General features: G+C 41.6%; 1 protein-coding gene across 1 annotated transcript; it reads left to right on the top strand.

Moving 5' to 3' along the window:
* The first annotated feature begins 8,579 nt into the window (after nt 1-8,579).
* On the top strand, nt 8,580-9,029 carry LOC145791375 (uncharacterized). The gene has a single exon (XM_082871724.1). It carries the CDS (start codon nt 8,580-8,582, stop codon nt 9,027-9,029), a length of 450 nt encoding a protein of 149 aa, XP_082727850.1.
* Nucleotides 9,030-15,669: the final 6,640 nt, after the last annotated feature.

Below are 15,669 nucleotides of genomic sequence, written 5' to 3'. Positions count from 1 at the left end.
TGCTCGAGCGTACAAAGATCCGCTCGGGCGTGAAAAACACACCTGCAAAAGTTTTGCAGAGGCACGAAATGCTGAGAGTGTGTAAATCCCCCTCGAGCGTAAGAAAACCCGCTCGAGCGGACAACCAAAAATCAAACTCCGCTCGAGCGTACCACCAAAATTCTGGGCAACAAGGAATGGGACTAAAGCTCAACCAACCTGTTCGAAACACGCCCAATACATCCTAAAACTCAAACATGCGGAATTAAAGGATAACAACAAGATATACAACCACCAACTCCACGGAACCTAAGTCCGGAATACAACAATCAAAGGAAGAGAAACCGAGATCGCTATAACCTCCCCCCTTAAAGAATTTCGTCCCCGAAATTAAGTACAAGTTTTTCAAAAACAAGTTTTCTCATCTCCCAACAACATTACATTTCAAAATATAACAACTTGACCCATTACTGGTCATCTCATCTCTTTTCAAGAGGCAATTTACAACATTTTCCACAACATGCATTATAAATATGCAATCCTTGAAATTTAACAATTTCCAAAACTATGTTCCACAGTTCTATATCATATTTAACGTTCATGATATATTTCCATTTCCATAATACATTCAACATATGCAATGTTACACTAAACTTTCATTTCAAGGCAAGTTTCAAAATACTTCCATAAACCAAAACATATACAATGTTTTACAACTTAAGACATATATAATGCTCTTAAAGTCTATCAGTATTACAAAATCTCAATACATGATTATACATTAACAAACAAGTCTGGATATTTTTCACAGACATCCAACTCGCGTTCCCAAGTGGCTTCTTCCACTCCGTGATGTTTCCACAAAACTTTCACCAAGGGAATGGTCTTGCCTCGCAAGACTTGCTCCCGCCTATCCAAGACCCGAACCGGTCTCTCCTCATATGAGGCGTCCTCATCTACCTCTAAGTTGGTCCAATCCAACACGTGCAATGGATCTGACTCGTACTTCCGACGCATACTAACATGAAACACGTCATGTACTCCGGATAACTGCGGCGGCAAGGCCAAACGATAAGCAACCTCTTCAATCCTCTCAAGGATCTCAAAGGGACTGATAAATTGAGGGGATAACTTCCCACTCTTCCCAAACCTCATCAAACCCCATCTAGGTGATATTTTCAGAAAAACATGATCACCCGTCTCAAATGCCAAAGGCCTCCTCCTACGGTCGGCATAACTCTTTTGGCGACTCTGGGCTGTAACAAGTCTCTTACGGATAAGCTCAATTTTCTCCGTCGTTTCCCTCACCAATTTCGGGCCCAACAAAGGTGTATCACCTACCTCGACCCCAACAAACTGGAGACCTACACGGTCGGCCATACAAGGCCTCGAACAGTGCCATACCGATACTCGACTGAAAACTGTTGTTGTAGAAAAACTCCACCAAGGGCAAGTGCCTCTCCCACGTTCCACTAAAGTCAAGGACACAGCCTTGAAGCATATCCTCAAGGATCTAAATAGTACGCTCGGACTGCCCGTCAGTCTGAGGATGATAAGCGGTGCTAAAGGTTAATCTAGTACCCAAGGCACTCTGCAAACTCTGCCACAACCTAGCTATAAAACGAGGATCTCTATCAGAGACAATCGACACTGGGACCCCGTACAACCTCACTATGTCCCGAATATACAAGTCGGCAAGATGATCTACTGAATCTCTCACTCGCATAGGAATGAAGTGCGCTGACTTAGTCAACCGGTCCACAACCACCGAAATAGCATCACTACCCCGCTGAGTCCTCGGAAGACCTACAACGAAGTCCATAGTGACATGCTCTCACTTCTACTCGGCAATAGGCAAGGGTTGCAACAAACCCGCTGGCTTCTGATGCTCGGCCTTCACTTGTTGACAAGTAAGGCATTTCGACACGAAAACTGCCACATCTCTCTTCATGCCCCTCTACCAAAATTGAAGCCCCAAATCACAATACATCTGGGTACCTCCCGGATACACCGCAAGGCGTGAATGGTGAAACTCTCGGAGTACCTCCTCTTGGCAGGACTCCGGCACAAACAATCGGTCTCGGTATCTCACACTCTGGTCGAGATACTCAGACAAACCCTTCTCGACCTTCCCGCTGGAGATCTTCTCTCGGAGGGACTCTGCCTCAAGGTCACCTCTTTGTGCCTCTAACACTCGAGTCACAAGTGTAGGCTGAGCAACGACAGAAAACAAGGCCACAACCTCAATGGATTCGTCCAGAAGCAAATCAAACTCGGCAAGTGCACCCAACATCACCCACTCCCGGATGGCTATACAAGCTACATCACTAATGGATTTCCTGCAAAGGGCATCGACCACAACATTGGCCTTTCCCAGGTGACAGTGCAACTCAAAGTCGTAGTCCTCAATGAACTCCATCCATCTTCTCTGCCTCAAATTTAAGTCTCTCTGTGTAAACAGATACTTCAAACTCTTATGGTCTGAGAACACCTCAAACCTTTCACCATAAAGGTAGTGCCTCCAAATCTTCAAGGCAAAGATCACGGCTACTAATTCTAGGTCATGTGTAGGGTAATTCTTCTCGTGTATTTTCAACTGACGTGAACCATAGGCTAACACTTTCCCCTCTTGCGTCAACACACAACCCAAACCCTCTCGTGAGGCATCACAATAAACCGCATAACCCAAACCCCTCTCTGGAATAATCAACACGGGAGCGGTGGTAAGTCTAATTTTCAACTCCTGGAACGACTTTTCACAAGTCTCACTCCATACAAATTTGACCCCTTTCTGCATCAATCTAGTCAACGGCGAAGCTAGCCTGGAGAAATCCTTCACAAACCCACGGTAATACCCAGCTAATCCCAGAAAACTGCGGATCTCAAACACACTCTTAGGCTGTGCCCAATCTTGCACTGCCTCAATCTTGGATGTATCAACGGACACCCCTTCCCCAGATACCACATGGCCTAAGAACTTGACTTCCCCTACCCAGAACTCACACTTCCCAAATTTGGCATACAGCCTATGGGCCCTAAGTAACTCAAGCACCACTCTCAAGTGTTCCTCGTGCTCCTCCTCCGACGATGAATAAATCAGGATGTCGTCCACGAAAATGACCACAAAACGATCCAGGAATTCCCGGAATATCCGGTTCATCAATTACATAAAGACTGCTGGTGCATTGGTGTGCCCAAATGGCATCACCAGGAACTCATAATGGCCATACCGCGTACGGAATGCCGTCTTAGGAATATCCTCCTCCCTGACCCTCAACTGATGGTAACCTAATCTCAAGTCTATCTTAGAGAAACAACGGGAACCCTTCAACTGGTCAAACAAATCATCTATACGGGGCATAGGGTACTTATTCTTGACGGTAGCCCGATTCAACTTCCGGTAGTCGATGCAAAGTCTCAAGGCACCATCTTTCTTTTTAACAAAGAGGGTCGATGCTCCCCACGGCAAAACACTAGGGCGAATGAAGCCCTTATCCAGCAACTTTTGGAGCTGAATCTTCAACTTACTCAACTCGGCTGGGGTAAAACAATAGGGTGCCATAGAAATCGGCGCTGTGCCAAGCACTAAATCAATAGAGAACTCTATCTCTCGGTGAGGTGGCAAACTGACAAGGTCCTCGAGAAAAACATCCGAATACTCGCAAACCACTCTCGGCAACTCAATCTCGGTCTCATCACACTCACTACTCAAAAGGCTAGCGAGAAGACCACTAAGCTCACTCCGCCCTCGCGGATCATACACCGGTGGCAACACACTACCAACCCGATCGCCCAGAAAATGGAAACAATCCCCGCTCAAGGTACACACTGTGACCCTCTGGTGGTAACAATCGATAACAGCCCGGTATGACGATAGCCAGTCCATACCCAAAATAACATCGAAACTCGACATAGGCATAACTACAAAAGGAAATGGAAGTCAACGATCTGCTACCTCTATATCACAACCTCGACATCCTTGTTTCAAAATCGATTCGCCCCCAACAGGCGATACAACACATATAGGAGATGCTAACTATGCCAACTCCAAACCCAAAACAGATGCAAATGCAGCAGATATAAAAGAATGGGATGCACCCGTATCAATCAACATATTAGCAACTGAGTTGCAAAACAAATAGGTACCTCTCACGACAGATGGAGCCGGTACTAGATCCTACACGGTAACAGCATACACACGCCCTCAACTTCTTCTCAAACTCCAGACAACAGCATTCCTCAGATGCCACAAGCTCAGGTACAAACCTGGACAGACTAGTAAAAGCGGCCTCAAACTCGGCCACAGCCAAACTCAGCTGCTTAAGCTGGAAAAACTGGTCCCTCAGCTTCTCTCTGGCAGATGGAGACAAGAACTTCTCTTAGAAAGCATCTACAAAAGCCTCTCATGTGCTACCAGCACGACCCCTCATGAACTTCTACCACTGACCCGCATCTCCCTTAAGCTGGAAAGATGCCATGGTCACTTTCAATGCTCCGTCTTCGATGCCAAGCATCTCAAACGTCTTCGTCATCTATTCCAACCACTCATTCGCCTTAAGTGGCTCCTCCGAATCCCCGACAAACTCATCCGGATTAGACCGGAAGAACTCCCTCTTCAGAAAGGAAGGCCCTGCATCAACAACCTGGGCCTGAACTGGATTCTCAGCTCTAAGAATGCCCATGGATTCCCTCAAAGCATCAGCTATCCCACAGGCTAAAGCAGCCATAGCCTGCTGACCTGCTGGCTCGACCACATTGGCCTGGCCAACCCCCTCTTGCTGCGCCGGAATCTCCTCCGGTATAGGCATCTCCTACCTACCACGCCTACCGTGCCTACCTCCTCGGTCGTCGTCCTGACATTCACAGATATGCCGAAGCCATAACACTCGCGTCCTAACACATGGACAACTGTAATTCATTCCACATAAACACTTACGAATTTCATTTCCAGATAATCATAGTCCCGAGGCGTTGCGAGAGTTCCAATTAGAAACAGCATTGATCAAGTGCTTTTCCAACAAGACTCACAGAAACCCAATGATCCAATCAATATCCTAGAAACTAAATTCCATACCCAAATAATCACGTAAACATGTTATCACATAAGCACATGACATTACATCTAAGTCTCTAACAAGTGAGACAAACCCATTGTGATACTAATCACTTCCCACGTACCCAAAGTATTCAAACCCGGTACGCTCTGATACCAAGTTGTAACGCCCTCAAAATAAACCCATAAATCATACAATATTGACATGCTTAGACAAGAGAATAAGCTTAAATACATTTCATTAGAGTATTTCTTACAAGGGTGTTACATGTTAACAACAAAAGCAAATGCCCTACGGGCTTACAACTTTCCAAGTCAACACTTGGTTACAAAAGGAAGAGTACTAACTCTATACAAAATAAGCCCTTGGCTTGATATACTTGTAATACAAAAATGTAATCAAAAAGATGACCCAGCCACTAAGCCTTTCAAGCTACGTCCCTGGAGGTAGCATGCTACCTGTACCTGAAAATGATGTCCTATATAGGGTGAGCCAACGCCCAGTAGAGATATGCTAAACATGATATAAGCAATAACTAAAACATTGGCCAATGATAAATGTTTAACTCATATGAATCATTTCATAACTATGGCTCAGAACCTGGACAAACAATTTAAATGAGATCACATCTCATATCAGCAGTATTTCTATTTCAGATGAGATAATAACTCATATTAAACATTTCACACTTCATAACAGATACACATTTTAGTGCTGTATCAATCTTAGACAAAATCCGGTTTAGAGGTCAATCCCCTATCTTCCCATAAACCGTGGAGTACATCCCCCATCTCTTCCCACACAATACAATGTATATAAGCAATTATCAAAAACGCTTCCATACTTCACAAATGATATACATTTTGGTGCTGTATCAATATCAAACAAAGACATTTCTATACTTCACAAATGATACACATTTTGGTGTTGTATCAATATCAAACAAAATCCGGTTTAGAGGTCTATCCCCCATCTTCCCCTAAACCGTGGAGTACATCCCCCATCTCCTCCCACACAATATAATGTATATAAGCAATTATCATATACAAGTTCACTCAATCAATACACAATTTTGCTGTATTATATCAACTGCCATATTCGATGGCTTACTCAATTGATTAGTTTTAGTTTGCCTAATCATCATGCATTGTCTACAATAATCAAGACTATCCTCCACCGATAGCCCAAAGCAATTATTTCTAAACAGATAATAAATGCATCAACAGAAAAGTTATCAACATTTTTCAAAAGTGAGCGATTAATAAATCCAACTTCACTATTCCATCCCATATTGAGCCAATTTCATTATTTTCAACTCAATTTCATATTCTCATCATAAATGTCATTAATTACATAAATGACCAAATTATACCCAAACATGGCATTTTTTTCCCTTTTTCCAATATTGACCCAAAGGTCTAGATATCATCAACTAACATCAATAATCACCTTTTAAGACCCAAAACATACACATTTGAGTCCAAAGGACAAAACCCCTCTTTTTATAAAACACAACTCAAACCCTAACTTCCCAAATATCAACCATCTATACAAATAGCTCAACACCTATGTTAAAGCATATAAGAATGAGTAGGAATCCCTACCTCAAGAGATGAGACTCAATGGAGGTGATGAAGAAATCGAAAATGCTCCAAATCCCAAGATTCTTGGATCAAAATGTAGCCCCCAACGATCCCCACACTTTTTACAAAGGCCCAAGGGTAGAAAATCACTCCTACTAGATCAATCCTAAGAGAGAAGGGAGAAAGTAGTGAGAGAAGCTCTCAAAAATGGCTTTTCGAAAAAGTAAGAGAAAGAGTGGAAGTTGAAAAGTGGTTTAAAATCACGCAGCTGAAATCTGATATACGCATGACCCGCTCGAGCGGAGAATAGGATGCTCGAGCGTCAAGCATAACACCTGGACCCGCTCAAGCGTGAAGGGTACCCGCTCGAGCGCCAAGACACAACTGCAAAACACACCTGCTCGAGCGCAAAGGGAAAGCCGCTCGAGCGTAGATTTCCCCCTTCCAGTACTTTTACAGACAATGAACTACCCGCTCTAGCGCCAAGATACCCGCTCGAGCATAAAAAGATCCACTCGAGCGTGAAAAACACACCTGCAGAAGTTTTGCAGAGGCACAAAATACTGCGAGTGTGTAGATCCCCCTCAAGCGCAAGAAGACCCGCTCGAGCAGACAACCAAAAATCAAACTCCGCTCGAGCGCAAAGGGACCTGCTCGAGCGTGCCACCAAAATTCTGGGCAACAAAGAATGGGACTAAAGCTCAACCAACCTGTTCGAAACACGCCTAATACATCCTAAAACTCAAACATACAGAATTAAAGGATAACAATAAGATATACAACCACCAACTCCACGGAACCTAAGTCCAGAATACAACAATCAATGGAAGAGAAACCGGGATCGCTATAAATACCGTGGTCTACAAGTACAAGACCCTTGCCCAGAGGTAACAATATCGTAGTTTTTAAGCAACGCCCTTGCCCGGGGGTAACAATACCGTAGCTCAAATATATTACAAGTTCCCGGTACAAGAGGTTCCTTATGGAACTAACAAGCATGATAACGCTAATGGGTGTACCATGTATGATTAAGCATGAACTTTGATTTCTGCATGAAGTTTGAACAAGAAAATGAATATACATCTTTTTTTTATATAAATTCTGATTTCTGAATCTGTTATGGACATCGTTCATTTAAACCCTTTACTCTGTTATTATTCACTGGGTTTCTGCTCACTCTATTATATTATGTATGTAGGTGAGCAGGCTCGTAACCAAGCCTAAGCTGCTGCATGGAGTTTTTGATCAGCCAACTACTGTGCCTCCCGGGGAGGTTCCCTTTGAAATGTTTAGTTTTGTAACCTTGCGACATATGTTTTTGCTTTGTTTTGCTTATCTGTACATTGGACTAAGTTCCCTTTTGGCATTATCTGTGTATTTGGGTGATGTAAGACTCATATATTTATGACGTCACATATATATATAAGTTGTTTGAAGTTTTCTGTCTCATATATGTTAACACAACTCTGTGGACATTGCATATTTTCTATATTTTCTTCCACAACCCCTTATTATATGTCATTCTGTTAAGAGGCCTTTGGTAATCCAAGGATTACTGGCTGGTTACAAGGCCAAACATATAAGGGCGGGTTTGGGTCGTGACAGAGTGGTATCAGAGCACGCGTTATACTGCACACATGAGTCCATATGAGCTATTGGATGTCCTAGTGAAAGTTAGGGGCATTCTATCTGCATGTGTGAGTGTGTATTAATTTATGTGCATAAGAAAACTATATCAGAACATGAACACATGAAATTGAAACAAATGAACTGGGAGTAAATGTTCCGAACACTGTGAAAAGAATTATTTGCCTGTGTTTATTATTCTTTTGTTTACCTATAGCTAATAGAGAATGCAAAAAGAAATGATACAAGTGAATCCTCAGAGGCTTGCATGAGCCAGATGGAACAAATGATTACCGCTCTAATTGAAGTAATAAAATAGCAACAAAGACAACAACTGATGCCTCCTCCACCCTCTCCAGTCCAAGCTGAGTTGGATAATAATGACATTATCAACCTAACGCAGAAATTCATGAAGATGAAACCGCCAACTTTCTTGGGTGCTATTGAACAGTTGAAAGCCGAGACATGGTTACTTGAAATGGAGAAGTTATTTGAAGTGTTCCCCTGTATTGAGACTCAGAAGGCTTTGTTGGCTGCCTATACTCTTAAAGATGAAGCTCAGAGATGGTGGTTATTGATCCAAAATAGTAATAGGAATATGACCTGGGCCCAATTCAATGAAATCTTCTACAAGAAGAACTTTCCCCAATGCTTTAGAGACCGAAAAGTTTCTGAGTTCCAAGAACTTAAGCAAGGGAAGATGTCCGTAGCCGAGTACGAGGCTAAGTTCACCAAGTTGGCTAGATTTGCTCCTCATATGGTGGACACAAATTATAAGAAAGCATGAAAGTTTGAGGGAGGACAAGATCTGAAAGTTTTTTGTAACAACCCCAACCCATGATTAACGTTAATCCATGCTTAATTATGCCTAATAAGTCATTAAAGTGAAATTTGCATCATATATTGCCTCATTAGTATTTATATCTGTTTAGCATAGAAATATCTATTTCTGTTATCATTTCGGTTTGCGAATTGAAGGCCTTATCGACATTCGATTCAGAAATTCACTTGGTTATTGTGTTAATTAGAATATTTAGAATTTTATAGTAGGTTTAATTGAAATTCAATTCGGGATGAATTAATTAGATTAATTAATGCCTACTAGATTAGTTTTAATTAATTACCACTAAGTGAGCCTATATAAGACTCCCTACATGCTCCACTCATCCTTTTGTTCATGTCAACACATCCTTGAGCCTATATACACAAACAAAACGTAAGAGTGAGGGAGAGATAGAGTTTGAGACCAAGAATTGGCTTGAGTTTAAGCTAAGAGACTCGGAGGAATTTGGAAGAACCTTTGAAGATTACACTTCTACATTTGAGAATTCAAGCTTGAGGTAGGAAATTCAACCCGTTAGCTATATAATTGGGCCATCAAATGCATAGATTGAAGAGGATTAAGTGTTTAAACATAAGGATTGAGCTAGAAATGAAGAAATTTGAGTCATACCATACATGCATGCATAATTCATGGAGTTTGAGTTTTGATTTCAAACATGCAAGGGACTATTTTTGTTCAATTATGGGAGCTCATTGTGATTTTACACTTTAAGACTTTATTTGTACATGTTTTGGAAGATTGGGTTCATACCAATACATGCATGATATGTATACATATTGTTCAAGTTTAGTTTTGAAGAATTCACTTGCTTTTGGGCCTTGATTTTGTGAAATGAACCTTAATTCATGATGTTTTATAAATTTAAACTTGTTTTCTCAAGTTTTGAGGCTCAAGAGTTATGTTTTGTTAATTGAATTCGAGTTTTGAACTATGGAGAGTAATCTGGAAATTCCAGATTTTGTACGTCAGCTCGAGCGGGAGAATCTACGCTCAAGCAAGCACTCTGTGATCCTACACTTCCGCTTGAGCAACAAGGATCTCGTTCAAGCGTGAAATGAGAGCTCCCAGAAGTCCCATGTTTTTGCAAACCGCTCGAGCGGTAAGAGTTGTGCTCGAGCAGGGACATGAACCTCACGCTTAAGTGACCATCGAGCGTCTGTCGAGCATGAAAATCACATAACCAGTACTTTTTCAAAGTTTGCAGAACGCTCGAGCGGAGGAAGTTGCGCTCGAGCATCCCCTTACATTTTGCGTGTCCACTCGAGCGAAGAATCCTGCACTCGAGCAGGGACCTTGTTTTCATAAAATTTGACCAAGTGTTTTCAAATGCATTTTTGCATCCTCATTCCATCCTAGGCATTCCTAGGCCAAGATTAAGGTATAATAATGAGGACAAAATGTAGAAACACACTAAGAACTGAACGTAATGAGTTAGATATATTCCAACGTGTGTTTCAAATGTGTATTTGTCATGTGTTAATGTAGGTCACGTGTCGTAAACAATATATACAAATCTAATTAGTCCATAAGAGCTGTGCATAAGTCAAATGGAATGACATACATCCTTACACAACTTTACAACTTAAATACAAATAAAATGAAGTACAAAAATACATATTACATCTTGATAAAAGGCTTCTTGAGCCGACATGTTCAAAATACATAAGCTTCAAAATTGCCGACATCCTCACTGCCGACATAACATGCATACAAAACACACATCTCAGCGTAGCTGACTTCCTGCTTGTTACCTACATATATACATAGGGAGGGTGAGCTTGGATACTCAGTGAATGGTATAAATAATAAAGGGGTTAAATGAATGATACTCGAGATCTTTTCAAAAAATACATAGTATATCTTTATCAAAACCATACATAACATAGCTTAGCTTGACTTGAAATAAAACATCAATCGAACCTTGGTCTTTCAAAACTTACTTACTTACTTAACATACGTCAACAAAAGCATAACCTCGGCATCGAGCACACCCGTTCATAGTCCGTCGGTGGCCGATATCTTAACAAGGGTGCTACTTAGGCTTAACGTCCCCTAGCACGAAAGGACGGTGCTACATAGGCTTAAAGTCCCCTAGCACGGAAGGACTATGTTACATAGGCTTAACGTCCCCTAACACGAAAGGACGGTGTTACTTAGGCTTAACGTCCCCTAACACGAAAGGACGGTTCCAAGAATGTCATCCAAAACAAGGGAGATATCTCAACAAGGGTGCTACAAAAGTTTAGAGTCCTCTAGCACAAAGGACCTATGTTACGAAGGCCCGTAGCCCCCTAACACGAAAGTACTGCGAAAGTTTAGAGTCCTCCGGCACAAGGGACCTATGTTACGACGGCCCGTAGCCCCCTAACACAAGAGTACTGCAAAAGTTTAGAGTCCTCCGGCACAAGGGACTTTCAAAACAAGATGTGCAGTTGCATTATAGTCCCCTGACACTAAGGACTTTCCGAGAATGTTATCAAAACAAAACTTACTTGATACATAAAAATAGGGGTAATCATTCATGCTTAACAAATACTTTCAAAACAAAGCAAAGCAAAGCCTTTATCAAAACGTATAACATAGCTTTATTAAGAATACCACTCACCTAGTTCTCGGGACGTCGGGATCAAGGCAAAGGTCCAAGTCCTACAAACACATGGCAAAGTCTACTAAATGTACTTCTCAAAACAAGTCTTTCATGCATGCAAGTGATCTCGGAAAAACATGCTGGAAGTCAAAACACGGTTTTACATGTCAAGAAGACATGCTGGGTACCAACCAGGTCTTTGCCGAGGTCCCACACCTCCTGGCCAAGGTGTGGCTACCCAGGCTTCGGCGTGCGGCTGCATGCTGAGGTGCGCACAAGACAACTAAAGGTGTAAGTGGTCATGCAAGGTAGGCCAAGGTGAGATACGATACTTGGCCTAAGTGTGAGGTCTAGGCAAGAGTGATCTCGGCGACTACACTTAGGGAAGTGAGGTCTGGAGATCTGGGTTTCCACCCGTGAAGAACAAGAAGAACATGAACATGAAGATCATGAAGAATATGAATGCTAAAATCATAACTTCTTTATCACAAAATCTGGGATTTCATGCTATGAGTTCGAAAACATGGACCTGGGTACTCATACTTGAAGATCATGTGAAAACAAACACAAAAACATGGATCTTGCAATGAGCTTTCGGATCAAAACATGACTTTTCTTCAAGAACACATGAATACTATTTTCTCTTTCTAAAACCGAACTTCAAAGCAATGCATGGCTTACAAGTCATATTCAATCATGCAATGCAATAACATGAACATAAAGAACAACATGAGCAGATCAAGAATCTAACCTTAGAACACGGATCTAATAGTTCGATCTCTAGGGATCAAGCTTGGAAATCTACTCTCCCTCAAGAACTCTTCTCCCTCTTCTAGAGCTTCTCTCTCCTCTTCAAAAACAAGGATATAACAAATGATAGGTTTCTCCCTCTACCGGTTGTCTTAACACTCAGCCCGGACACGTGGCAACGGCTGGTTGGTTCTCCTCAAAAAGGTGATAGATTGACAAGACAAGGCTATGACAAAGCGTATCTAGCAAGCTACCCGGCAAGACACTCCGGCAAGTGATGACATCGGCTAAGGACAAGCTTCGGCAACTAAGGTGATAATGACCTCGGCTAGGAAGGACAACTCTTGACTAAGCTGTGCCACACCTTGGCCTAGATGTGCCACACCTCAGTCTAGGTCATACCACTCCAGGACAAGATCACTTAGGTGCAAAGGTAACATCTCGGCCTAGATAATACACATCTCGGCCTTGGTGATGAACACCTCGGCCTAGATAGTGACATCTCGGCCAATATGTCAGGGTGAAGGTGGAGGTCAAACAAAGTGGTTCCAAGATACTTCTAGACTGAAGATGACCTCGGCTTGGAATGATCTAGGCTTAACACAACTTAGGCTTGGCATGGCAGAGAAGGAACAAAGCATGCAAGCAACACTTAAGCAAACAAGACAAGATTCAAGAATGCAAACTTAACAAGATAAAGTTATGTAAATGAACATGAACATGACCATGACATGAATATGGGTTGTTACAGCAACTTAACATGGCAAAACATACAAATGCATGCAAACATGACTAGGACATTAATGTGGTTTGTTACATGTATTCCTGGCATCCTTAGCATCATGTGATATCTGTTAGCTGTTACCCGGTATTAGAGGTTCCATTATGGAACTTGTTATGTCTGCACTCTATTACCCATACCGGAGGCTCCATTATGGAGCTCAGCATATCTATTATCTGTTACCCGAATCCGGAGGTTCCTTTATGGAACTGGTTACTCATAACCACCATCTGTTCTGCATCTATTCTGTATCTGCTCTGTTAGCTCTAATGGATGTACCACGTATGATGAAGAATGAACTCCTATTTCTGTATATGATTTGAACAAGAATGTGAATATGAATCTGTTCCTGAATTTGAATTCTGATTTCTTAATCTGCCATAGACATCATTCATTAAAACTCTTTACTCTGATATTATTCGCTGGGCTCCTGTTCACAGGTTATATTATGTGTATAGGTGATCAGGCTCATGATCAGGCCTAGAGTTGACGACCTAAGATTTCATTTTTGTCAGCCACCATTTGTGCCTCCCGCGGAGGTTCCGAATCAAGTCATGTTTAGTGGCTATGTTTTGTGGATGTATAAGACTTTATTTCATTGGGTTTACGAACAAGTTGTCTGTTGTAAGTGTCATGTAAATACTATATTAAGTTTTGGTAACATACGTGTATGTTTATAAAGTTTAAAATTATTTTGTCCCATGTATGTTTGCACAGCTCAATGGACGTTGTATTTTGTATAATTGCTTCCGCAGCCCCTTGATTATATGTTATTCTGTTCAATGGCCTTTAGTAATCCAAGAATTACTAGCCAGTTACAATGCTAAACCTATAGGGGCGGGTTTGGGTCATGAAATATTTGATCGAGCAGGCGTCTTGAAATTGCCTACTTATGTGGAAGTGCTTGATAGGGCATTGATGGCAGAGGCCATACTAGCAGCCAAGAAACAAGCTACAACTCCAACAACTAAATGGGGAGGAAAAAGGGCCGGATTCAATTTCAAGAAAGGCCGATCATTTCCAAAGAAGCAAAATACTAGATCGTCAAGTAGCTCAAGCCCAAGTAGTGGTTCTATGCCAGTTTGTCCAGAATGTGGAAGAAAACATAAGGGCATGTGTCACCGTGCATCTGGTGCTTGTTTTCGATGTGGCAAGATAGGCCACATGATTAGAGATTGCTCGATGAGACTCTACACGACTACCCGTCCTGCAGCAAGTTCAGTCGGATATGCTCCTACACCAAAAACCAATATGAAGGCCAAGATTGGAGGAGAAACTTTGAGACAAGGCCGGGTTTTTGCATTAATACCTGGGGATGTACAGAATACTCAGTCAATGGTGTTAGGTACAATCTCTATTTGTGCTCAGAATGCCTATGTACTTATTGATTTTGGTTCCACGCATTCATTTGTATAGCATGCTTTTTCTCGAAAATTAACTAGACCATTAAAACCTATGAACTATTTACTAATTGTGTCTACACCGTCTGGGGGTTGTATGATATGTGCTTATGTCTATCCGGCATGTGATATTACGATTGGTAATATGACACTGTATGTTGATTTGTTGCCCCTGAGCATTGATCATTTTGATTGTATTCTGGGTATGGATTGGTTGACTAAATACTATGCCACCATTGATTGTGTGAGTAAATTCATTATGTTTCGACCACCTGGTGTGCCTGAGTTTGTCTTTATCGGGAATGGGATAGTTTTTCCGCCGTACTTGATTTCATTTATGAAAGCCAAGAAATTGTTAAGAAAAGGTTATCGGGGTTACTTGTGTTGTGTGTTGACTGTACCTTCGAATAGTGTTAATGTGGACATAATTCCTATGGTTTGTGAATTTTCGGATGTATTTCCTAATGACTTACCTAGCGAGTTAATTGATAGGGAAATCGAGTTTACTGTTGATGTTCTACCCGGGACACAATCGATTTCTAAAACTCTATACAGAATGTCCACTTATGAACTGAAAGAATTGAAAGTCCAACTCCAAGAACTGTTAGACCAGAAATTCATCCGTCCGAACACGTCACCTTGGGGTGCTCCAGTTTTGTTTGTAAAGAAGAAAGCTAGGTCTTTGAGGTTATGTATAGACTATCGTGAATTGAATAAAGTAACCGTGAAGAACAAATACTCACTACCCTAAATAGATAACGGACTTGACCAACTCCAGGGAGCCCAAGTGTTTTCAAAAATTGACCTTAGATTCGAGTATCACTAGTTATAGGTCAAGGCAGAAGACATAGAGAAAACTACATTCAAAACTAGATATGGGCACTGTGAATTTTTGGTAATGCCATTTGGTGTAACTAATGCACCTAATAGGGTGTTCAAACAATTTTGGGGTAAATTTATTGTTGTCTTTATTGATGATATACTGATTTATTCTAAAAGTAGGAAAGGACATGAAAACCATCTGAAAATTGCTTTACAGACCCTAAGGGAAAAGAAGTTGTATGC

Source organism: Camellia sinensis, chromosome 5, assembly GCF_055761805.1.
Source record: "Camellia sinensis isolate YWXY chromosome 5, ASM5576180v1, whole genome shotgun sequence".
Lineage (NCBI taxonomy): Eukaryota > Viridiplantae > Streptophyta > Magnoliopsida > Ericales > Theaceae > Camellia > Camellia sinensis.
This window is presented reverse-complemented; position numbering and strand designations above follow the sequence as displayed.